The 25731-nt window shown below is 44.3% G+C and overlaps 1 protein-coding gene across 1 annotated transcript in view; it reads left to right on the top strand.

Moving 5' to 3' along the window:
- The window catches only part of RERGL (RERG like), a 209798-nt gene extending 186984 nt beyond the window's left edge, over positions 1-22814 (top strand). Inside the window, exon 5 of the mRNA XM_085652674.1 lies at positions 20302-22814. Within this exon, the coding sequence (XP_085508800.1) occupies positions 20302-20584 (283 nt within the window). The 3' untranslated portion in view covers positions 20585-22814. The remainder of the gene's footprint in view (positions 1-20301) is intronic.
- The last annotated feature ends 2917 nt before the right edge of the window (positions 22815-25731 follow it).

Here is a 25731-nt window from a genome sequence, read left to right on the forward strand (position 1 = left end):
ACTGAGTTTCTAATTCTGAACAGCCCATTGACATTATAGGCCTTACTCGCCACTCAGAGCTTTCCCACGTATGTTGACGACCACACCAGGACCCCAGGGCTGATCATTAAAATAAAAGAGGAGGCCCCCACTCCCCGAGCCTCTAAAGGCTGCAGGGCCCAAATCCCCCAGGACTATTAAGCTTTTCAAAAGGAAAGTGGGGGAGGCTGAGCCTTCTCTGGCTGGAGGGGTACCTGGGCACCCACCTTTAATTAATGTAGGCCATGCCAGATGGGGTATCTGTGGCCAAAAACAACTCAGAGAGGGGGGCGCGTGGCCCACCTCCCCTCTCGGATAAATAGTGGCTCTGAAAGATGGGGTCCCCAGAGCATTTTAAAGGCTCTGGGAGGGAGGTGTACACTGACCATCCTCCCCTCTAATAACATTTTGAAGCAATGCAGGGATAACTATAACTTGCATTCTGCCATGCACTGCTTATCACCTCACATAATACATCACTCATGATGTGTTCTATAACATTATTATGACATCACCGATGACATCTCAAATTACATCATTGATGACATCTTGCAGTGAGGGTATTAGTTTTTTTTATAGTTTACATAGTGGCAGGTAATTACTGCATTACTTCTGTACCTAACTTTTTACAGCCTGAGTCCAGCTAACGGGTGTAATTGTTTACAAAACCCATGTGCTCCTAATACATCATAGCTAAATAGAGGTGTTGAACACTTTATAAATCTTTACATTGAAGAGTAACCCTGTGTGGAGGTGAAAGTTGATTATTTGTGTGCAGCATGTTCCATGCTCTGCAGGAAAAGTTTGTAACAGGGCAAAGATTCTCTGACCTACATACTAAGTATTGTAAGTATTGTAAGACTGTATCCACCAATTATTAAGCTATGTACATGTGCTTGTTTTGCTTAAGAAGATGGGCTATCTTTAAAGATTTCTCCACAGTATGAAGGCTGCATGTAGTATAATTTTTCGCCCTTTCGGGCATTGATTATTTTAAGTGAATAGTATATTTTTTGTCAAGTGTTGCAGAGAGTGTACACTGTTCTTAAAAGATACATTTTAATACCCTGTAGTGTATTTCTCACTACTTCGTGAGGGTTTCACTGTCTGCAAACAGGGTAAACTCTCTCCATATTGTCAATACTGTTTACAATACCCACTTATCTACTCATATCAGCTTAATTTCTAAATGTAGGTTCATTGACTGTAAGGGATTTGATACAGATAAAAGCTGTCCATTGTAGGGCATTCCTTTTGGAACAGATGCTCAGTATTTTTAGTAACTTGTCTTTCTTTGAACAGTTGTATACAGTTTGAACACCGTGTCCAATGAGGGTTCCCACATATCTTTGGTTGATTGTTATTTCAGATCTCTAATGCTACACTCGTTTATAGAGCAATGTCTACAAAGGAAGCTTGGATGATATCATCAGTGATGTCATCAGTGATATTATCAATTATGTCACTTGAGTTGTCATCAGTGATATCATAAAACATGTCCTGAGTAATGTAATATGTGAGGTCAGAAGCAGTGCATGGCAGAGGTACAAGTTATAGTTAGCTCTGCTGACAATTTCACCTCACTATAACTAACGTTTGTTTTTTTCAGTAAATTTCTTAGGTTTGTTTTAAACAAAAACTTATTTTTAGCACACCTAACTATAAAGTTACATGAACCTTTGTTTTTTCAGTGAATTTCTAGAGTTTTACGAATGTAAAGTAATATTTTAATATGATAAGCAAAACCAACCCTCTCCCGTGCAAATGGCCTTTGGCCGTGTGCTGTGGAGGGGTTGGCCACAGAGCCTTATGTTTTTAAAAGGGGAGGAGGGGTAAGCGAGGCTGTTTTGTTTTAATTACAAGGTAGGGGTCCACATGGCCCTCCTCCCTGAGCCTTAGTAGGCCATGGGGACCTCATCCCCAGAGCCTTTTTTTATGACTGGGGAGGGGGCCCACGCTGTCCTCAATCCCTGAGCCTTATTAGGCCCTGGGGAGCCTTATCCCTCAGGGCCATACATACAAGTTACAAATGGGATGGGGGTCACACGGCCCCCTCCCCAAGCCCTGTTAGGCCATGGGGATCACATCCCCTGGGTTCCTAAACACTTAAAGGTGGATATCCTTGTTCCCACTCAGGACACCCCCATATAGCAATTGGGGGCAGTGAGAGGAGCCCCACGTCCCCCGCTGCCCCAGCTTGCTCTCTGCATGCAGCGGGAACCGTCATTGCACCGACCTAAACCGAGCAGCTCCCAATGATTTTCCCTGCTGATATGAACAATATATTCATCTGTTTCTCTGCCTACTTCAGTGCGGGCATGGACACAAATTAAAAATCTGCTCCTAAGCAGTGGGAGCATTTTTACAGCTGGGAACAGACTTGGTGGTGGGCAAGTAAATTATGCTCCTGCCAAGCGAGATTAAACACAGGTTTCCCTGCCCGCACCGGTGTGAGCAGGCAAACGCTATGGCCCTGGGTGGGCTTCCTGGGACACAGCTACTGGGCTGGGCCCAGGGGATGGGGTTCATCAGGGACATTAATGACTCAGGCAGGTGGGACCCGCAGCCCCCTCCCAATTTACAATGGATCCGATCTCATGCTGAGATCAGAACGGCTGCAAACACTGCAACCAGGAAGTGTTGGCAGCCATCTTGGAACTCGGACTCATGGGAGTCCCATGAAAAAAGGCAAAAAAAAAAAAAGGGGGACATGTTAGGAATAAAATGACCTCAATAGACCTGGTGGTGGGGTTCCTAAGGGACCTTGCCAGTGGTCAAAAATGTTTTTTTTTTAATTTTACCATGAGTTTGCGGAGAATGTGCAAATCCACGGATTTCTTTTTTAGAAAAACAAGGACGGTCTCCTGTGCATGTTGGGTATATGCCCCCCGGGTGGGTCAGGTCCTGCTGGGTGTATTTATATATTTTGGGGAGGGGGAGCATGCAGCCTCCTTTTGCAGGCCGATTACGGCCCCAAGGACCACCAACTCCCTGTGGGCAGGCCATTATTTAAAAGAGAAAAGGGGCCCATGCCTCCCCCTCCTTGGGTTGTTTTCAGTTAGAGAAATCGCCCCCCCATGGCCTGGCCAAGTTTCAAAATAGAGAGGGGGCCTTGCCATCCCCGGGCAAATTTCAGCCCCAGGGTACACCTACTCCCTGGGGCCAGACTAAAAAATAAAGAAAATGAAGAGGGGAGGAAGCAAGTTCCCCCTCCCAGGTACACCAACCCCCCGTGGCATGCTTGTGCACATCTAAAAGGAGGGGCCATGCAACCACCCCTGCCTAGAGCCATTAATGGCCCTGGGGACCGACATCTTCAGGGTCGGCTCCTGCTATGTCCTGAATGCCCACCCTCGGGAGATAGTAGCTTACCTGCCCAGTGCCAGGGTAATGGAAACCTCTGTTTACTCTCGCTTAGCAGGTGCTCTGTAAAAGCTCCTGCCAAGCAAGGACAACAAGTAAGTCCACTCCCAGCAGGTGGGAGTATGGGAAATGTCTGAGGAATGACTGTTCAAAAATGGCAATTCGATACTTGATTTAAAAGATACATAAAACCAGTCCCAACCACCTAGAAGGTCTTTCATTTCGGCCAAAGAAAGCATATTTGAGAATACATCTAGATATATCGATTTCTTCCTCCAAGTACATGTGCTTAACCTACCATCCTTTATTAAGGATGCTGGTGACTTCCTTGAAAGGATAGATGATAAACCATGGAAGAAAGATTATCTCCTGATGTCACTGAATGTAACTGCGCTGTATACTATCCTAAACCATAGTGATGGATTACATGCGGTTGAGCATTTTCCGAGAAGTAGACCCCACAAGCTGTATAACCATACCAAGATGATGCTGTGCATGATAATTTGGTGCCTCGAGAATAATTGTTTCCTTTTAATAGGGACATTTTCTGCCTGCTAAGCGGTATGGCGATGAGCACCTACTTCACCCCAGCTATGCTTGTTTGCATATGGGCTGGTGGGTGGAGCAGGTGCTTGTCAACGACTATGGCATGATGTGGAGTGAACATGTTATTTGTTGGTTGTGCTTTATTGATGATATATATGTGTGGTATGTATATGTACACAAGAGCCAGCTGAGACATATGTAGAGACACAAGTAGAGATTTTGGAACTGCAGGTGTTTATTAAGGACAGTAAGAACGAGACAAGGCTATTCAGGAAAACAGCTGCTGGCAATTCTACCCTACATGTACCCAGTTTCCATCTCAGCCATCTGAAACCAAGCATCCCTTTTTGGGCAATGCTTAGACTAAAAAGAAATTTCAGTTGCATAAAAGATTTGGAGAGATATCAGGAATAGGCTGTCCAAACTTATGTAGAGAGAGGTTTTTCAAATGAATCTTTAGATTAAATAGTGGCCAAGGTTTATCAAAAGAGTCTATACTTTTGGCTAAAAAGCAAAGTATGGAGAATAAACCAGTCATCATGTTAATACTAACATTCAGTAAGCAAGAGAAGGAAATAAGAGTTATCATTTAGAGGCCCTGTCATCTGATTTGGGAAGATTTAATTGTGCGGCCTAATACCTCTAGGTTCCATTTCATACAAAAGAGTGTACTGTATAAGGGACACCCTCGTCAAGACTAGTCCAGAAGTCATGGAACAAAAAAGTTGGTTGCAACAAGTGAAAGGCTTCCTAAGATGCAACAAGTGCAAAGCTTATGGCATTGGGGTGAATACAACAGAATATTTAACTTAGTTTGATGATAAACCAATCAAAATAGATGGGACATACAATTGTAAGTTGGAGTTTGCTATTTATGTATTGGGTTGTGATTGCAGATTGCAGTATGTGGGCAGCACAATCTTGCAGGTCCACAAGAGGATCTTGCAACACATGAGGGCGATCAGTAATAAGGACCACACTTACCCGGTGGCTACACACTTGTTGGAATGTCATAAGAATTATGTCAAATATTTGAAATATGGTGTCATTGATGCAATACCTAAATACTTGAGAGGCGGTAACTGGGAGCGGCTACTCAGGTAAACTAGGTAAAGCCCCCCGCTGCCCCTGGGACCGCCATTCCTGGGGCTTTTAAAAAAACAAAAATTAAACCTGTGTGGGGGAGCTCGAGCCCCCCACACGCCCCAGGGACCAGCACCTCCCCGGGTCACTAATAATGCAAATGCGGGGGTCCGTTACGGACCCCCGACCCCCTGGGACCACCACTTCCCCGGGGCTATGTAAATAAAGGAAGGGGGTGTGTGGCCCCCCTCCAGGAGACCTTCATTGCCCTGGGGACCGCCAACCCCCAGGGCCTGCTCCTGCAGTGTCCAGGGATGCCCACCCCGGTACACTGCTGTTTGCTATGACAGGGCGGGAGCCCGTGCGGCTCCCGCCCTGTCATAGCAAACACTGGTTTGGATTTTGGAAGCGAGAGAAGGGACCCTCAGGACTCAAGGGGACTTAATCCCCCAATTTACAATGCACCAGGGGGCGCGTTTGCACAGTGGTGTAGGGAGGGGGCGTGGCTTGATGTGACAAGTGTGCAAACACACCCTGTGGCGCGTTTTAAGTTGGGGGATTAAGTCCCCTTGAATCCTGAGGGTCCCTGGGGGCCAACTAGCTCACCAGGTACCTCCAGTAAGTGCCAGGGAGCTGTGTTGCCAAGAGGTGGTCCAAGGTCATGCCCCCTTTATACACCACTCTGCATCACAGCTCTGTGGTACTTACTGGAGGTAGCTGATGGGCTAGTTGGCCCCCAGGGACCCTAAGGACTCAAGGGGACTTAATCCCCCAATTTACAACGCACCAGGGGGTGCGTTTGCGCAGTGGTGCAGGGAGGGGGCATGGCCTGATGTGACAAGTGTGCAAACGCGCCCTGTGGTGCATTTCAAGTTGGGGGATTAAGCCCCTTTGAATCCTGAGGGTCCCTGGGGCCAACTAGCCCACCAGGTACGTCCAATAAGTGCCACAGAGTTGCATTATAGAGAGGTGTAAAAAGGGGCGTGGCCTCGGACCTCCTCTCTGCAACGCAGCTCTGTGGCACTTACTGGACGTACCTGGTGGGGTAGTTGGCCCCCAGGCACCCTCAGGATTCAAGGGGAATTAATCCCCCAACTTAAAACCTACCAGGTGGTGCGTTTGCACAGTGGTGAAGGGAGGGGGCACGGCCTGATGTCACATGTGTGTACTTATCCACTCACTTGGCCAAAACCCAAGCATTTATAAATTCACCATGCACTCTCCTTGCAGCACTCTAATCATCAAGTCACTACCCATGCACTCATGCAATGACCCATGAACTAACTCATGTACTGCTACAATACTCTGAGCACTACCCATGCAGTCCAGCCATTGCCCTGTCACTGCCCATGCACTCCTCCAATCACCCAGCGAGCACGATGTACTTATACAATCACTCCGCCAAAACCCAAGCACTTATAAATTCACCATGCACTCTCCTTGCAGTACTCTAATTATCCAATCAGTACCCATGCACTCATGCAATGACCCAGGCACTAACACATGCAGTGGTACAATCACCTGTGCACTGCCCATGCAGTCTTCCAATCACCAAGCCAGCACCATGTACTCATCCAATCACTCCGCCAAAACCCAACACTTTTAAATTCACCATGCACTCTCCTTGCAGTACTCTCTTCATCCAGTTAGTACCTGTGTACTTATGCAATGTCGCAGGCACTAACACATGCACTGCTACAATCCCCTGTGCACTACCCATACAGACCTCTAACCACCTACACAGTACGGATTCACTCCTGCATTTACCCAGGTAGTACCCATGCAGTCCAGCCACAGCCCTATCACTACCCATGCACTCCTCCAATCACCCAGCGAGCACCATGTACTTAACCAATCACTCCGCAAAAACCCAAACACTTATAAATTCACCATGCACTCTCCTTGTGGTATTCTAATCATCCAATCAGTACCCATGCACTCATGCAATGACCCAGGCACTAACACATGCAGTGGTACAATCACCTGTGCACTGCCCATGCAGTCTTCCAATCACCAAGTCAGCACCATGTACGTGTCCAATCACTCTGCCAAAACCCAAGCACTTATAAATTCACCATGCACTCTCCTTGCAGTACTCTCTTCATCCAGTCAGTACCCGTGTACTTATGCAATGGCCCAGGTACTAACACATGCACTGCTAAAATGCCCTGTGCACTACCCATACAGACCTCTAACCACCTACACAGTACTGATTCACTCCTGCAATTACCCAGGTAGTACCCATGCAGTCAAGCCATCGCCCTGTCACTACCCATGCACTCCTCCAATCACCCAGCCAGCACCATGTACTTATCCAATCACTCTGCCAAAATCCAAGCACTTATAAAATCACCATGCTCTCTCCTTGTAGCTCTCTAATCATCCAGTCACAACGCATGTACTCATGCAATGACCCAGGCATTAACTCATGGCATATACAGAGGAGGTCATTCTAATCACAAAGGTACCCCAACGCATAGTTTTCCCTAGTGTATGTAGGTGTGTTCACTGTATTCTAAGTGTCTTTTAGCATAGCACTGGCTCTAGGCCTGGTTAGTCAGAGTCAGTTACCACCAGTACCCGTCAGCAAAAGGTTAGGGGCACAGGAGGACTTTCTGCTCCTCTGTTGGTTCTTTCTGCACATCTCTTACTTCTTCCTGCACTTTTCTTAATCTTTCTGGACTTCTGTTGCCTCTTTCTGCATTTGTCTTGCTCCTTTCTGCGCTTTCTCCCTCTTTCTTCACATGTTCTACCTTTGTAGGCATAGTTAGAAATTTGCATTTAAACAACCTTTGAAATTCACTGAAAAAAATATAGGTTTCAGGGCGTTGTAGTTAGAGATTAGCATTTAAAAAACCTTTGAAATTCACTGAACAAACCATAGGTTTTAGGGACGTTGTAGTTAGAAATGAGCATTTAAGAAACCTTAGAAATTCACTGAAAAAAACAGAGGCTTCAAAGATGTTATAGGTAGTTGGACATTTCACTCGTACAGAACCAGAGAAATTTGGCCGTTAAAGTTAGTTCAGCTAACTATAACTCGCGCACCCGCAATGCACTGCTAATGATGTCACATATTACATCATTCATGACATGGTCAGTGACATCACTGATGACATCACTGATGACATCTCAAATGACATCACTGATGACATCACTGATAACATTATCCACATGATAATCTGATGCATCTCCTCATACCCTAATATAACCTTTGATACACCCACTCTAAAATACAGACTACCATTTTCGAAACCATAGACACACCAATACCAGTTAGTACATGCCCACTCATCAATTCCTAGGTCTACACACACATCCACTCATTCACCCATACAGTCACTCATACATGCAGTCAACCATCAATGCGGCACTATCATATGCACTCAGATATCTATACTGACACTCACACACCACCACTCATCCATAGAGTTACTCACACACTTAGTCAGTCATGCAAAGAATTAATCACACTCCCATTTACTTACCTATACAGTTATACACACACCACCTCACTTATTCAAACATATACTATCAAATACTTACACTCTTATACGATAAGTAATACAAGCACACACTGATCCATACAGCCACTCTCACAATCCCTCACTCACACATATAGTCATTTATACACTCCAACACTCACATATACTGCCTTTCACATATGCAGTTACTCACACATGTACCACTGAGGCATCCATTTGCTCACCAACACACCCACCCACCTATACAGTCCTTCACAGATGCACTCTTGAACCCACACACCCAGTGAATCATCCAATCACACATCTATGCACAGAGTCACACCCCCACCCACCCACACAGAAACTCAGGCACCCAGACAACCAATCAATAACCCATATACATCCTCATTTAGCTACTCACCAAGCCATGCAACCGCTTACACACCAACTGACAAACTAAACTGTGTGAATGTCTGTATCAGTGACTAACCCATGCATTTGGTAAGACACATTTAACCCCTTGAGTGCCCATGACGAGATGGTCTCGTCATGGGCCGCGGTTGCGCTGTGCCCATGACGAGACTATCTCGTCATGAACCCCGCCCACTAATTCAACGCCCGGCACAGGGCGGGGAAAGGGCGGGGCACTCAAGGGGTTAATCACTCACTTATACAGTCAGTCACGCACCTACTAAATCATCCAACCAGACACTTATACACCCACTCATTCTTCAATACACCTTGGCATATATATAAAGCATATTTAAACTTGGATGATGTCATCAGTGATGTCATTTGAGATGTCATCAGTGATGTCACTGACCATGTCATGAAAGATGTAATATGTGATGTCATCAGCAGTGCATTGCGGGGGCGCGAGATGTAGTTAGCTGAACTAACTATAACGGCCGAATTTCTCTTGTTTTGTACGAGTGAAATGTCCAACTAGCTATAACGTCCCTGAAACCTGTGGTTTTTTCAGTCTATTTTAAGGTTTTTTAATTTATATATATAAATATATATATATATATATATTCCACAGCAGGATCCCAGGGGTACCACCATCCAAAGAAAGGCGCAACACCAGGAAACCGACTCCAAAGGCAAAGTTGATAGTTAAATGATGATTTATACCAGCATCAAGTGTCCAAATGACGCTTTTCGGCCGCCAGACATGCGGCCTTGATCACAATATATATGTATAGATATATTATCTACTGGCGGTCGCCAGTAGATAGTTATAGTTAGGACCGAGGTCCGATAGGAAATCTGAAAATTCTATTTTGAATAACTTTGGCGCCGGTTGACTTATCTTCGTGAAATTTTCAAAACTTATGGGGCGCTCTGCTCAGCTCCTACCCTGAAAGTCTAGGGGTGATTCGTCTAGCAGGGGCTGAGAAAAAAGGGGGGTCCCAAAACGCGTTTTCCCTATGCATTTTCCCATAGAACCTTTAGTCGAAGGTACAGCCTGTACGGCTGAACAGAATTACTTGAAATTTGGCAAAGAGGTAGTCCTCAGATCAGGCATGTACCTTTTGCTTAAATGGTGTAAATCCGTTCAGTAGTTCCTGAAAAAATCAAAAGTAAAATCACATATATATCTGGGCGGAGCCTAACCACACATCTCATCGTGAGATCTGATTGGCTGTCAGCACTTCATCCAAGAAGTGTTGGCAGCCATCTTGGGACCAATATACATGATAGCACCTCATTAAAAAGCATTGCAGTTAATAGGTTTTAAGACTTTAGTTACATTATAAATCATTTGTTGATGGTACCATACTCATTTTAGGAATCGTGGTGAGTTCTAAGGTGATTTTACCATGTGAAAAAGCCTTCTGCTGTGATATCATGAATCATGTTTGAGAGAAAACTTTTTTCTCATGCTTTTCCCACAAACGTTTGGAAGGTGATCTATAATCTAACTGAGAGCATATTTTCTGTAAATTCACATTTTCTTTCTCAGTCATGTGACAATGAAGTCTGACATTCTCAGTAAAACATGTACATCCAACAAGGGCAGAGACTGTCAGTTGATTCCTTTGTGTTCTACTGCAGCTTCCCAGAGTGTTCTAAAGACAACTAGAGCGCTAACAGTCCTACTTATGACAAACGTATGGCACACCTGAAGCCATCTTGGTTGGAATAAAGTGGTAATTCTTAAAACATTTAATTTAAAAAGGAACAAAATGAGGGGGTTCATTTTGCCATAGAACGTATGATTAGTGCTGCAGAAAGAAAAATTAGGGCACATTTTGAGTGACTTCTCAAATCCTCTTCTATTGCATTACAAAATTCGGACATGCAGACTGAAACATGCACTTTCAATACCAGCAGCAGACTTCCCTGGTGAGCAGTAGCTTTCATACAGTGATCTAATAAGCAACTAGAGTGCTAACATTCTGAATTTATGGCAAATTTGTGACACATCTGAATGCCTTCTTGATGGAATCAAAGTAAAAAACTGAAAGTATTTCCTACTGAGGAGACTGTAGTAAATGATGAAATTAGGAAACATCATAACAAATAAGTCTCCCAAAATGGCCACCAGAGACAAAAGAGCCCATATGTAGCCCAAATATCACCCAGATGTAGCCTAAGTATAGCCCAATGACAGAATGTCCCAGAGTGTTCTAACGAACAACTGGAGCGCTAACAGTCTTAGTTATGACAATAGTATGGCACACCTGAAGCCATCTTGGATGGAATAAAGTGGTAACACTTAAAACATTTAATTTACAAAGGAACACAATGAGGGGATTCATTTTGCCATAGAAATTATGATTAGTGCTGCAGAAAGAAAAATTAGGGCACATTTTGACTTCTCAAATCCTCTTCTATGTCATAAAAAAATTCTGACATGCAGACTGAAACATGCACTTTGAATACCAGCAGCAGACTTCCCTGGTGAGCAGTAGCTTTACTACAGTGATCTAATGAGCAACTAGAGTGCTAACATTCAGAATTTATGGCAAATGTGTGACACATCTGAATGCCTTCTTGATGGAACCAAGTAAAAAACTGAAAGTATTTCCTACTGAGGACACTGCAGTAAATGAGGAAATTAGGAAACTTCATAACAAATAAATCTCCCAAGATGGCCACCAGAGACAAAAGAGCGCAAATGTAGCCCAAATATCACCCAGATGTAGCCCAAGTATAGCCCAATGACAGAATGTCCCAGAGTGTTCTAACGAACAACTAGAGCGCTAACATTCTTACTTATGACAAAAGTATGGCACACCTGAAGCCATCTTGATTGGAATAAACTGGTAACACTTAAAACATTTAATTAAAAAAGGAACACAATGAGGGGGTTCATTTTGCCATAGAAATTATAATTAGTGCTGCAGAAAGAAATATTAGGGCACATTTTGACTTCTCAAATCCTCTTCTATTTCATAAACAAAATTCTGACATGCAGACTGAAACATGCACTTTTAATACCAGAAGCAGACTTCCGTGGTGAGCAGTAGCTTTACTACAGTGATCTAATGAGCAACTAGAGTGCTAACATTCAGAATTTATGGCAAATGTGTGACATATCTGAATACCTTCTTGATGTAATCAAAGTAAAAACTGAAAGCATTTCCTACTGAGGAGACTGCAGTAAATGAGGAAATTAGGAAACTTCATAACAAATAAATCTCCCAAGATGGCCACCAGACACAAAAGAGCCTAAATGCAGCACAAATATCACCCAGATATAGCCCACATGTAGCCGAATGACAGAAGTGTGCACAACACTTATTTTTTGTGTATTTGCAGTTTTATATAGTGCAGACTTGTCAGGTATTGGAATGCTTTACATGATCATTGGTTACATCACACAAGATCAAATTCATTTTGGTTGTAGACATGGGGAGATTAAGTGATTTGACCACAATCACAGAATGTTGAGCTGAAGCAGAAACTCCAACCTGGTTCCCCAGTTGCAAAGTCTGCAGCTCTGGAAGTAACACCACATCCTCTCGCCAAGGTGCAACATTTAATCAAGTGGTCAACTGGATAAAAAACATAAAGATTACAAATAATTTAAAAGTTCTCTGTCGCTATTTGAAAACTCAGAAAATATGTCCTCATTTTAGTTTTTTAGAGCACTAACCATAATTTTGATGCAAATAAGACCCTCTCATATATGTAATTTCTAAAGGAAATACGCTAGGTATTACAGTTTTGATTACATCAAGATGACGTCAGGCGTTCCACACTTTTGTAATAAATATAGAATGTTAGCAATCTAGTTGTTCATTGGGATACTGTTGAGAGGCAGAGGCCAGGGGCACGGACTCTGAAAATTGAAGGCAGGTAGGAGAGTGCAGAGGCAACAATTTGACCACACTGGGCAGGCAGGAGGGGCAGTGGCAGCACAACAGACTATGGAGGGCAGTGGAAAGGGGGGCAGGGACAACAAACCAACAATACAGGACTGGCAAGAGAGGCTGTGGCAATATAATAGACCATTGTGGGCAGAAGGAAGAGGCAGTGGTAGTACAACCATACATGCCAACAGACCCGTTTCAGCCAGGAAACGTCTAATGTTTTTAAGCTCAAATGGGCTTTATTTGATCTGTCTCCTGTCTACAATCTCCTCTTTTTCAATGTAACTCAAAGGGGAAAATCAATACCCCAGTTTTTTTTCAAAATCTCCCTCTTACCAAGTTCAAAATGTTCGCAAATATGGTACATTGGATCGTGGTAGGCAGGAGGAATTGGGGTAGGGACATGGACTCGGATAACAGAGGACAGGAGGGACATTGAGAGGTGCACCAAATTGACCCTACAGGGCAGGCATCAGGGTTTGCAGCAGCACAATACACCACATAGCGCATGCGGGACGGCAGTGCAGCACAACAATCCATAGAAAGCAATAGGGAGGGGACAGGACCATGCACATGGACAACAGAGAACAGATGGGAAAGAGGCAATGGCAGATAGCTGACCATAATGGACAGACAGGAGAGAAAGCTGCTGCATAACAGACCATAAAGGGCAGGAGGGACGGATCAGGGGCATTACAATGGAACAGACAAGCCAGGAGGGAGGGAATAGGGGGTCTGCACATGGAAGCAAAGGGCTGGGGGCAAGGTGGCAGGGCAGGAGCCGCAAGATGACCATGGAGGTCAGGCAGGATGGGCACTAGAAACAAGACACACCATGGAGAGCAATAATGAGACTATGGTGGCATACTCACAGACCATGGAGGGAAGGTGGGAGGGGGTCAGGGGCAGCTAGGTGACCACACAGGGAAGGTGGGAGGGGCCATGGCAGCACAGAAGACCATGCATGGCAAGTGGGAGGGTTAGTGGCAGCACAATGGCTATGATGGGCAAGAAGGAGGGTGCAGGGACATGCACAAAGGACCATGGAGGATAGAAGGAAGGGTCAGGACCTGGGCACAGACAAGAGAGTTCAGAGGAAGGGGCCCTCACAACAGACCGCGCGGGGTAGGCAGGAGGAGCAGTTGCAGCACAACAGATCAGGGAGGGCAGAAGGGTGTGGCAGTAAAATGGACCATGGAGGACAGGAGGAAGGGGATAGGGGCATGGCATGTGGACAGGCAGGGTGGAGGTGGCAGGGACAGGTTACAGTCATCTGACAATGCTAGGCAGGTGGGAGGGGAGTGGCAGCTCAACAGAACACTCAGAGTAGATAGGAGTGGCAGGTCCATGGAACATAGTGGGCAAAAAGGATGGAGCAGGGGCATGCACAAAGACATCGTAGGGCAGGGGGAAGGAGAATAGGGGCAGAAAGCTAAGCACAGAGGCTAAGCAGGAGGTCAATGATGGGCCATAGAATTGGGTAATGGAGGGCAGGAGGAGTGGACTGGTACATCATGCTAAATGGAGGGCAGTGGCAGCACATCAGACCATGCATGGCTGGAGGGAAGAGGCTAGTCCATGGATTCAGACAACAGAGGATAGGGAGGAGGTGGATGGGGCAGCAAGCTAACTGTTCAGAGAAGGTGGGTATTAGGAACTTTATTGTTTTTAAAATGTGTGTCTGTGCGAACTACTTAAAATATGAACAAGTATGCAGCATAATCTCACTTTTATTCAGGAAGAAGAGGACGTTTGTGACTGTGAGTCTGGGCTCACTGGGCAGCAACACCCCCTGACCCTCCACCCTCATCGCAAAATGTAATGCCCTTGAAAAGGGTAGGTGGACGCAGTGTTATATAGAACATAGTCCTGAGAGCACGACTGAAAATGAAAACTAGATGTAGTATATGGTATAAACTATGCACCAAATATAGTATGCAATACATTGTGCGCAATGACAGATTCAATGGAGAGCGCGAGATAGCACAGGCACTAGCATGTGCTATGCGATATGCGCCTTGGAGTGTAATATGCACAGGGCAGTGTTGTGTAACATAACTAGTCTCTAAAGTTGTAATATAAAATATGTGCTGGGGAGTGTAACGTTGCATATGCACTGTGACAAAGATATGGATCCCAGATTGTAATATGTATGGCATAGCGCTGTGCGTTATAACATATGATGCGCCGGGAAACCCTTGTCGGGTAGCCGATGCGCAGTACAAGTGCAAAAAATAATAATATAATAATAATAACATACACATCAAGGAAGGCACGTTAGATGGGGCAATATAACCCGTGCGAAGGCAAGTGTGGCATGGCATATTCACGGGGTGGTGTTACAGTGCAAATGGGCTAGAGAGTGTCATAGCATACGCACTAGCTGGTGGAATACAACACAGAGGTGTGAGGCAATCGGCGGGCACTGGTGGGTGTAACACAGCATTGGGCTCAGCCAGGAGCACGCTGTGACTCTCAAGTGAGGTTCGTCTCCTTTCCAGAGAGTAAAATAAAAAGTATTACACATCCGGCGGTGGATGTGTGTTTTATTAACCGTGAAGGGGGTTTCTTGCATAGTTTAGTCGAATTTTTGTCGAATCCCCTTTGAATGGCTTGGTGTGCGTGTATATTAAATGTACCCGTCAATAGCTACCCATGTTTGTATAAATAAACGACAAGGGTGTCTACTTGGAGGGTACCCACCGGCGGGGGCGCCGGAATTAGGCACGGTAGGGCGTCAGACACGTCAGAGCTTCACTAGCGGTGTAAATACATTCCATGTGGATTCATTCTATGCATAGTCGCCTTTTAATGAATATCACGCAAATCGTCATGGTGATAGGTACATACGGTTTGTCCAGCATGTCCTAGGTGTTTCTATAAATATATATATTTTTAAAATAATAAAAAACAAAGGCCGGCCCCGGGGGATGGGGTTCCCGGAGCCATAAGTGGCCTGAGGAGGGGGGCAACGCAGCCCCCTCCTAAAGAATTTAAATAAAAAAACGGCCATGACCCGGGGGTTGGGGTCCCCGGGGCCGATTAAGGCCTTGGGAGGGCCAAATTTATTTTTTTCAAAATTAGGGTGCAGGCCCTGGGGGTGGGGTCCCCAAGGCCAGTAAATTAGAAAAAGAAGGGGGGCCACACAGCCCTGCTTCTTAAAAAAATAAAATAAATAAAAGACCGTCATCACACTGGAGGCCACGCCCCCTCCTTGCAGCACTCTGCAAACACGCCCCCTGGCCAGTTGTAAGTTGGGGAATTAATTCCCCTTCAATACTGAGGGCCCCTGAGGGCCAACTAGCCCAACAGGTATCTCCAGTGTGCGCCAGGGAGCTGCGTTGCAGACGGGTGTTCTGAGGCCACGCCCCTTTTTACACCTCTATGCAACGCAGCTCTGTGGCACTTACTGGAGGTACCTAGTGGGCTAGTTTGACCCTAGGGACCCTTAGGATTCAAGGGGACTTAATCTCTCAACTTAGAACGGCCACAGGGCGCGTTTACACAGTGGTGAAGGGAGGGGACGGGGCCTTAGGTGACGTGTGCAAACACGCCCTGTGGCGCGTTTTAAGTTGGGGAAAAAATTCCCTTTCAATCCTGAGGGACCCTGGGGGCCAACTAGCCCACCAGGTGCTTCCAGTAAGTGCCACTGCTCTGCGTTGCAGAGGGGTGGTGCAGGCCGTGCCCCTTTTTACACCTCTCTGCAATGGCGCTTACTGGACGTACCTAGTGGGCTATTTTGCCCCTGGGGATCCTCAGAATTCAAGGGGACTTAATCTCCCAACTTAAAAAACGGCCACAGGGCATGTTTACACAGTGGGGAAGGAAGGGGACGGGGCCTGAGGTGACGTGTGCAAACACGCCCTATGGCGCGTTTTAAGTTGGGGGAATAATTCCCCTTCAATCCTGAGGGCCCCTGAGGGCTAACTAGCCCACCAGGTGCTTCCAGTAAGCGCCACTGAGCTGCGTTGCAGAGAGGTGGTCCAGGCCGTGCCACTTTTTACACCTCTCTGCAACGCAGCTCTGTGGCGCATACTGGGGGTACCTAGTGGGCTAGTTGGACCCTAGGGACCCTCGGGATTCAAATTAACTTAATCTCCCAACTAAAAACGGACACAGGGCGTGTTTACACAGTGGTGAAGGGAGAGGACGGGCCTGAGTTAACGTTTGCAAACAAGCCCTGTGGCGCGTTTTAAGTTGGGGAAATAATTCACCTTCAATCCTGAGGGCCCCTGGGGGCTAACTAGCCCACCAGGTGCTTCCAGTAAGGGCCACTGAGCTGCGTTGCAGAGAGGTGGTCCAGGCCATGCCACTTTTTACACCTCTCTGCAACGCAACTCTGTGGCGCATACTGGAGGTACCTAGTGGGCTAGTTGGACCCTAGGGACCCTCAGGCTTCAAATGAACTTAATCTCCCAACTAAAAACGGCCACAGGGCGTGTTTACACAGTGGTGAAGGGAGGGGACAGGGCCTGAGTTAACGTGTGTAAACAAGCCCTGTGGCGCGTTTTAAGTTGGGAAAATAATTCCCCTTCAATCCTGAGGGACCCTGGGGGCCAACTAGCCAACCAGGTGCTTCCAGTAAGCACCACTCCGCTGCGTTGCAGAGAGGTGGTCTAGGCCGTGCCCCTTTTTACATCTCTCTGCAACGCAACTCTGTGGCGCTTACTGGAGGTACCTAGTGGTCTAGTTGGACCCTAGGGACCCTCAGGATTTAAGGGGACTTAATCTCCCAACTTAAAATGGCCACAGGGCGTGTTTACACAGTGGGGAAGTGAGGGGACAGGGCCTAAGGTGACGTGTGCAAACACGCCCTGTGGCGCGTTTTAAGAGGTAGTTTTAATCCCCTGCCCTATTATATACTAGAGGCTTACAGAGGAGGTCATGCTGATCACAGGGGGACCCCAACGCATAGTGTTCCCGAGTGTATGTAGGTGTTTTCACTGTATTCTGAGTGTCTTTTAACATAGCACTGGCTCTAGGACTGGTAAGTCAGACTCAGTTACCACCAGTATCCGTCTGAAAAAGTTTAGGGTACAGGATGATTTTGCAACAAGGCTTCTTTCTGCTCTTCTGTTTGTTCTTTCTGCACGTTATCCTTCTTCCTGCACTTTTCTTCTTCGTCTTTGAGGACTTCTGTTGCTTCTTTCTGCATTTCTTTTTTTTCTTTCTGTGCGTTTTTTCTTCTTTCTTCACATGTCCTATCTCTGTAGGCATAGTTAGAAATTAGCATTTAAAAAACCTTTGAAATTCACTGAAAAAACCATAGGTTTCAGGCACGTTATAGTTAGGAATTAGCATTTAAAAAACTTTAGAAATTCACTGAAAAAACCATAGGTTTCAGGGTCGTTAGAGTTAGCTGGACTTTTCACTCGTACAAAACCATTGAAATTCCCCCGTTATAGTTAGTTCAGCTAACTATATCTCGCGCACCCGCAATGCACTGCTGATGACGTCACATATTACATCACTTATGACATGGTCAGTGACATCACTCATGACATCACTGATGACATCTCAAATGACATCACTAATGACATCACTGATGACATCATCCTTGTGATAGAGTGGCAGACCTCCTCTTCCTCTAATATAACTTTTGATACACACATTAAAAAATAGAAACTACAATGTTCAAAACAATAGACATACCAATACCAGTTACAACAACCTATTCAGTAATCCACATACACATCCACTCATTCACCAACAGTCCTATACAGTCACTCATACATGTACTCACTCATCATATGTACTCACACACCTATACATCCTGTTACACAACACCACTCATCCATAGAGTTACTCACACACATAGTCACTCATGCTAATAAAGAATCAAGCATCCATTTACTTGCATATACAGTTATACACACACCACCACACTTACTTCTACAGAAACTTACACATACTTAGTCTTTTAAACAATCACTTATAGAAACACATACTTATTCATACAGGAACTCTTTCAATCTCTCACTCTCACATATACTCACTTATATACACCAATAGTCACATATACTAGTTTAAAACAGATGTAGTTACTCATAAAGACACTATTGAGACAGTCTATCACTCACTAATACACCCATGCACACACTCATCCACCCATACAGTCCTGCACACATGCTGTCTTCAACACATACAAACAGTGAGTCACTCATTCATGCACCTATGCACTACGTAATACCCCCCACCGAACCATACAGACACTCAGACACTCATACTGATACTCAAAAAACCAACTAATAACCTATATAGACTCTCATGTAGCTACTCACCAACTCATGCAGCCACTTATACACAAAGTGAGAGACTGATACAGATATTTACACATTTAAACATTACTCACTAAGCCATGTATTCACTAAGATACACGTAATCAGTCAGTTATACAATCAATTTTTCAAAAACAAATCATCCATTTAGACACTTATATACCCATTTATTCTTCCATCGACCTTGAGATATACATATATAAAACATATGTAATTTTCAGAAAAACACACATTCACTGGATGATGTCATCAGTGATGTCATTTGAGATGTCATCAGTGATGTCATGAGTGATGTCACTGACCATGTCATGAGTGATGTAATATGTGACGTCATCAGCAGTGCATTGAGGGCGCGTGAGTTATAGTTAGCTGAACTAACTATAACGGGGGAATTTCAATGATTTTGTACGAGTGAAAAGTCCAGCTAACTATAACACCCCTGAAACCTATGGTTTTTTCAGTGAATTTCTGAGGTTTTTTAAATGCTAATTCCTAACTATAACGTGCCTGAAACCTATGGTTTTTTCAGTGAATATATAGATAGATAGATAGATAGATAGCTAGATAGCTAGATAGATAGATAGATAGATAGATAGATAGATAGATAGATAGATAGATAGATAGATTAGATAGATAGATAGATAGATAGATAGATAGATAGATAGATAGATAGATAGATAGATAGATAGATAGATAGATAGATAGATAGATAGATAGATAGATAGATAGATAGATAGATAGATAGATAGATAGATAGATAGATAGATAGATAGATAGATAGATAGATAGATAGATAGACATGTATATACACAAATATACATACATATATATACACACAAATCTAGTATAAAACACATGTGACCCACTCGTTTGTTGCACTGTGGTAGGTTTTCACTTTTAAAAGAGATGTGCCATGTTGTAGCCCCATGTGTGCCTTCTTTCCTGAGGAAGGACAGTAGCTATGTAACCTATGCTTAGTTACTCTTTTATTGACCCAACTGGTGTATCGGTAACTATCCCAAGCAACAAACTCAATCTCTTGTATGAATCCCAGTCAGGCTGTCGGGGCCAGAATGTGTGTAGGTTTCTCAATCTCCATTTTAAACCCTAGACTTACATGTATTAAAAAGTGACCAATAATTCACTGCAAGGTGTTTAAACTATGTAACAGAAAAAAAATGTGGATTCTTGTCTTAATTAAACTTCCCTCTTTTTTATTATTGATAGAGACGGTGAGTGTGTGGTGTATTTAATTGGCAACAAACAGGACCTGTGCCACATGAGAGAAGTCACCTGGGAAGAAGGTCAGAAGGTGGCATTGGAAAACAGATGCCAGTTTTTGGAACTGTCTGCAGCCGAGCACTGTCAAGAAGTGGTGAATATGTTCACAAACGTTCTCAAGAGCATTACTACACAGAGCAAGGTCAAGGAGAAAAGAAGACCCAGTGGATCAAAGTCAATGGCCAAGCTGATTAATAATGTTTTTGGGAAACGAAGAAAATCTGTGTAGAATATTACCTGTGTGAGGAAACTGTGGCTCGGTAAACTAGACTAGTGCATATGTTGTAGAACATATATTTCATTAAAAAAAAAAGACACCCACTATGGGGAGTCATTTGGGAAGGTCAAAAGCTTTGCAGAAGTTATCTCAGGAAACAAAAATAGCTCAGACTGTGTCGTTGATTTTTAAAGATTGAGCCATTCAATTTAGGAATGCAGCTAGGCAGAATATTAAAGAATATATTGGCTTCTCAACTTTGGAAAGAAACTATCAGTGCAGAAATTGAATTTATTGTATTCTAGATTGAAAGGTACTATAAGTAGTTGCTGTAATCTCTGCCCCGAAAGGGCCCATGGCGTGAAGCCCCATCCATGCATGAGAAGGGTTAGGTTCAAAATGAAGCACAATGGAGGTTTAAACAAGGTTCCAAGGAGTTTTCATCCTTTAACAAGTCAACAGACAATGTTTATTTATCTTTGTTGTTATTTAGTACACATGCATGTGGAAGAAGAAAGTTGATCAAACAATGAGTGGCTAGATGGAGATAAATGTCCTGCCTACAAAATTCTTCTGATGGAAGTGAACCAGACCAGTGGTTTTTGGACTGAATCATCTAGCTCATATTGGCCGTCGTTGCAAGTGGCCTGTTAATTGTCTGACAATTCCAGCTTCCAGGGAGTCTGTTACTGGGTGCAACAGTATCTCTGGAGTGCAGATACAGCTGTCGACCCCGATGGTTTCATTAGGAGCGGAGAATGACAGAGGGAACCAGATTTCACACATCTGATTCCACGAGATATTACTCATTCCGGGCAGTGTTTTCACACTGAGATGCTGATTAGCGTCCCTGTGGAAACTGTATGGACTTCACGTTTGTTTTTTCTGTACTACGCATAAATCCGATGGGCTCAGCATGTTCTGTTGACCGATCCTTCAGATAGTATGGGTACCTCGTAATGAGAGCCGACGTGTGTGTTACCAGTAGGCTCTGAGCCTCCGTCTACTTACAAACGTTCTCAACATCAAATTGTTTTAGCTTTGGTTTAGTTAAGAGATTATATCAAGCTTCGTTAATACACATAGCATGTGTGGCAGGCAGCAGTGCACGACTCCGATAGACCGGAGGAATCATATGCAACAGCAACGCAAGCTTCCCTCACTCGCAGAGGACAATACCAGCACCTGGAACAGCCGTGCAGACGTCTCACGTGCACAGACTAGTTCCAGCAGTACGGCTATCAGCAATGGAAGCATATGGTTTTAAGTAACTTTGCTAAATAAAATAAACTAAAAAATAAAATAAAAAAATAAACAATGGAAGCACCACTTACCCGACATCCTCTTTTAATTTGGGAAATAGAGACAACTCCTCGGAGCCGGGCAGTGTATACTGGGGGCTGGGGGTCAGGGTGGTGTGAGACAGGCTTAAAGGAGTCTAGGGTGCTTTCTGGGTCATGCAAAATAGTGAGGCGAGGGGTGCAGCTGAGCGCGGGACGCGCCTGCTTGTGCCTCCTGGGATCACTGCCCGATTCGGTGTCTGTCTGTCCAGGGAAGGTATGTTCAAGACTAGGGAATCCAGATACAGTTGTGTTTTGTGGAATGCTGCTTTCAAAGACTAACAAAACAATCAATTTACTCTGTTAATATGCCTGCGAGTACAGCGATGGCAGCCTACGGCAGGAAGGGTCCATGCCCACCAATCCTGCATGTATGTGCCTGGTGTTTACGAATTGATGATCATCGTCATTATTAAGAATAGAGCACGTTTGCTTATGCAGCCCACCTACCTGTTGATCGACTCAGTGGTACGTCTGTTATCGATCTCAAATTAAATCTTAGTGGGCACACGTGTAGTCAAATCCATTACCGGACACGGATAAATGCATTGGAGGCATTTAGTCCACAGGGCCGAGTGTTTTACTGGCTTTTGGTTATGTATGCAATGACTGGAAGAAAAATACAAACATTTTCAGTGAGTCTGCGAGGCTTGGATGTACTTACTGGTATTTTGGTTTAAAACACAAAAGGCTCCAGCAGGTAAAATCAGGACACATATCTCCATGTTAGAAATTTGCAGTAGAACATGTACCACTGCACATGTAGGCATAACGTCTAGGTTTATTTAAGCACATTTAATGACTGGTACACAGCTGTAAATATATTAATGTTGTCATATCTATGCATATAATCTGTAAACAAATATTCTTCTAGCACTTCAAATAAAATTGGAACGTGAAAATTGTGAATTTCAAACTAGGATGTGTAGAATGAGTCAACAGAGCTGAGTGGTGGCATGTGTGGAGTGGGAGATGGGGTGTTTTTTGTCATCCCCTGCATCTAAGATTTTCAACAAGTCGTAACATATCTTAGGATATTCACTCTCAAGACCACAAATGCTGCGCTTCTTATTTTTTGTGTTTTCTCCTACATGTTGTCATGTATGTACCCTTCTTAATTGGAGCCCCTGTGCCACTAAGCCTTCTTTTCTTTTTTAAGCAGCGGAGGGATCCATTTAGAATAGGAGGAGCTGATGTGAAAAAATCATCAGTTACATTGTGTTAGAAATCCGTCTGTAAATTTACGTCAGCACTTTACACTATTGATGCCTGGGCACCACTATGCTAAAGCATATTAAGAAGAAGGTAATTCAGTGTACATTGAATACATGTTAATCTGTGAGCTAATATTCTCTTTAAAGTTGGCATCGAAGCCATTTTCTAAATACCATATCTTTCAAAATAATCCTGTACGCAGCAGGTTATTACAACATTTTAAACATTCGAATGCTTTATACAAATTATGGGAAATCTGCAGTTTCAATGTTGCTTTCGCGAAAACCCTATTTTGTGATTCTGCAGAACCATATTTGCACTGTCTTCTTAGTCCCTGATAATAAGGGACAGAAGTTCATCCGGCCCAATAACACCCAGTGGAATTCCACCATCTTCTGAGGCTTGAAATATTCAGGTCCAAAAACTACCCCCTTAATAATTCAATGCCCTGAAACAAAAGTCCTGTAAGAAGCTGCAGGTTTGGTGGCTGCCACCTTCAGCCGTACGGGGAGAGCAGGCACTGCTTTCCCTGAACAGGCCCAGGCATGCCCGCCCCTACGCCACCTCTCCCGCCCAACTCTACTGACCCTTCTGCGGACTCTTTTCTCCTGCTCACAGCCGCTGGAAAATGGCAAGGGTGCTCTACCTATGGAGGAAAAGCATATGGAAATGGAACCAGCATTTTCGGATCCATGTGATTATTGCCACTTCTTAGAAGAAAACTCCTTATCACTTTTTTTAACGCAGGGATGCCAGCAGGGTTCAGGGATTCCAGCCTTCTGCTGTTTCTGCAAGGAAAACTGGCACATTTTTAACAGGGCCTTAGTAGTGTCCCTATACCATGCTGTCGAAGATTGACGCACTGTCTCCATCAATGTAGCTACATTATATGCTGGGTAAGAAAACCACATTTTTGCTGTGTTCCTTGTATTTAAAAGTCATGTAATTGACACAAGGAGGCTACTTTGCTGGAGAAAATGTCTCTAGTACATTTTTCATGCTAAATAATCTCATGTTGGAAAAGATATAACATTCCATGCCTCCAAAAATTGCAAATGTCATGAATTTTATATGTGGAAATCATATATCCCCCTGCATAATGCTTCCTCAGAATCTTTTTGATTTTATCCCCTCTGGATGATAAGAATTAAGACATTAACCAGCTTACTCTTTACCTCTAACTCACAAACTCGTGTGTCAGAAGTAATTGCATTTTTAATACTCATTATCTGAGAATATTAACTGACAAAGCCTAGGACAAATGTGCCTCTGGACACATTCTTTTACGCTGACACTTACTGTGAGAAATTGGGTTGTTGGTTGAGGGGTTTGTGAGCCCATCTCAAGCAACAGCCACATTCCTGGTCAGGGTAAACCACAAACGTTTTTTAAATTAATATGTGCTTAACCCTCTAGTAGTTTGGCACAAAAGCACTCAGACTTAACTTAAAGGCAATGTGTAAAATATGTATGCAGCACTTAACCAGTAACAAAGTTAAAATACAACACAAAAGAAATCCCAACCAATTTAGAAAAATAGAGTAACATGTTATACATTATTTGACACCAATTTGATCCAGTCAATAGAACTGCAGATATGCACTTTTAAAGTCTTAGGTATAAGCAGCACCAGTCTGGTTGTGCCACATCGGGACAAAGTCACAAGTTCAGGCTGAGCATGGTGGAATGCAGGCCAGATAGAGGGACAAGGTTACTCCCACTGAGAATTGTACCTTCTGTCCTTGATAAGAGCTGTGAGGGTTGTGATGCAAGGTCCTGCATAGAGTTGCATTGCACTGCGCCAGTGCCAATGAGAGGCTACGAGGCAGGGGCCTGCATCAAGTTGTGTTATGCTGCAACAGTTCCAATGAGGCTGTCAATCAGAGGCTGCGACGTCCTGCGATCGGAGGTCCTGCACCATGCTGCACTGAGTTGCATTGGGCTGCTTTTTTTCTAAGGAAACCCACAGTTGGGCCAGGAGGAGTTCACTCTGATGCCAGCAAAGGGTCTAGGACTTGGGGGGCACCTCCTGTGGAGCAGGACTCACACCAGCGGAAGCCAGCAGCAGGAAACAGGCAGGTCCAGTGGAGTCTGGGCAGGTGGCAGGTGCAGGACAGGTCTCTGGAACTTGTTATGTCCCCGTAGCTCTGAACATGAGGCTATTCACATAGCCCAAAGAGTCACTCTGGTGGTTCTAGGTTCAAGGAGCAGGTGCAGTCTTCCTTTCTCAGACAACAAGGCAGTCCTTCTTGCAGCAAGGCAGTCCTCCCAGCAGCAGGACACCACAACAGTCTTTCTTCTGCGTCTTCCACTGTGCCAGAAGGGATCTGAAGAGTGAGTTTGAGGGTCCAATATTTATACCTGGTGCCGACTTTGAAGCAGGGGTATATAGTATTTCCCCTTCCGGGCACACTTTGGTTATCCCTTGGTTGCTTGTATTAGCAGCTTTCGGCTGCCTTTTGATCGCACCACCATACATAATACATTTATTTTTATTCATTTTTTAAATAAAATTTTAGACATCGCATACATGACTCACAAGGGTATCAGAGCGCTTTAATATACACCGTAGTTGAGCAATTCGAAGGTTGAGAAAGTATACAT

The sequence above is a fragment of the Triturus cristatus genome, chromosome 4_1 (assembly GCF_964204655.1).
Source record: "Triturus cristatus chromosome 4_1, aTriCri1.1, whole genome shotgun sequence".
Taxonomy (NCBI): domain Eukaryota; kingdom Metazoa; phylum Chordata; class Amphibia; order Caudata; family Salamandridae; genus Triturus; species Triturus cristatus.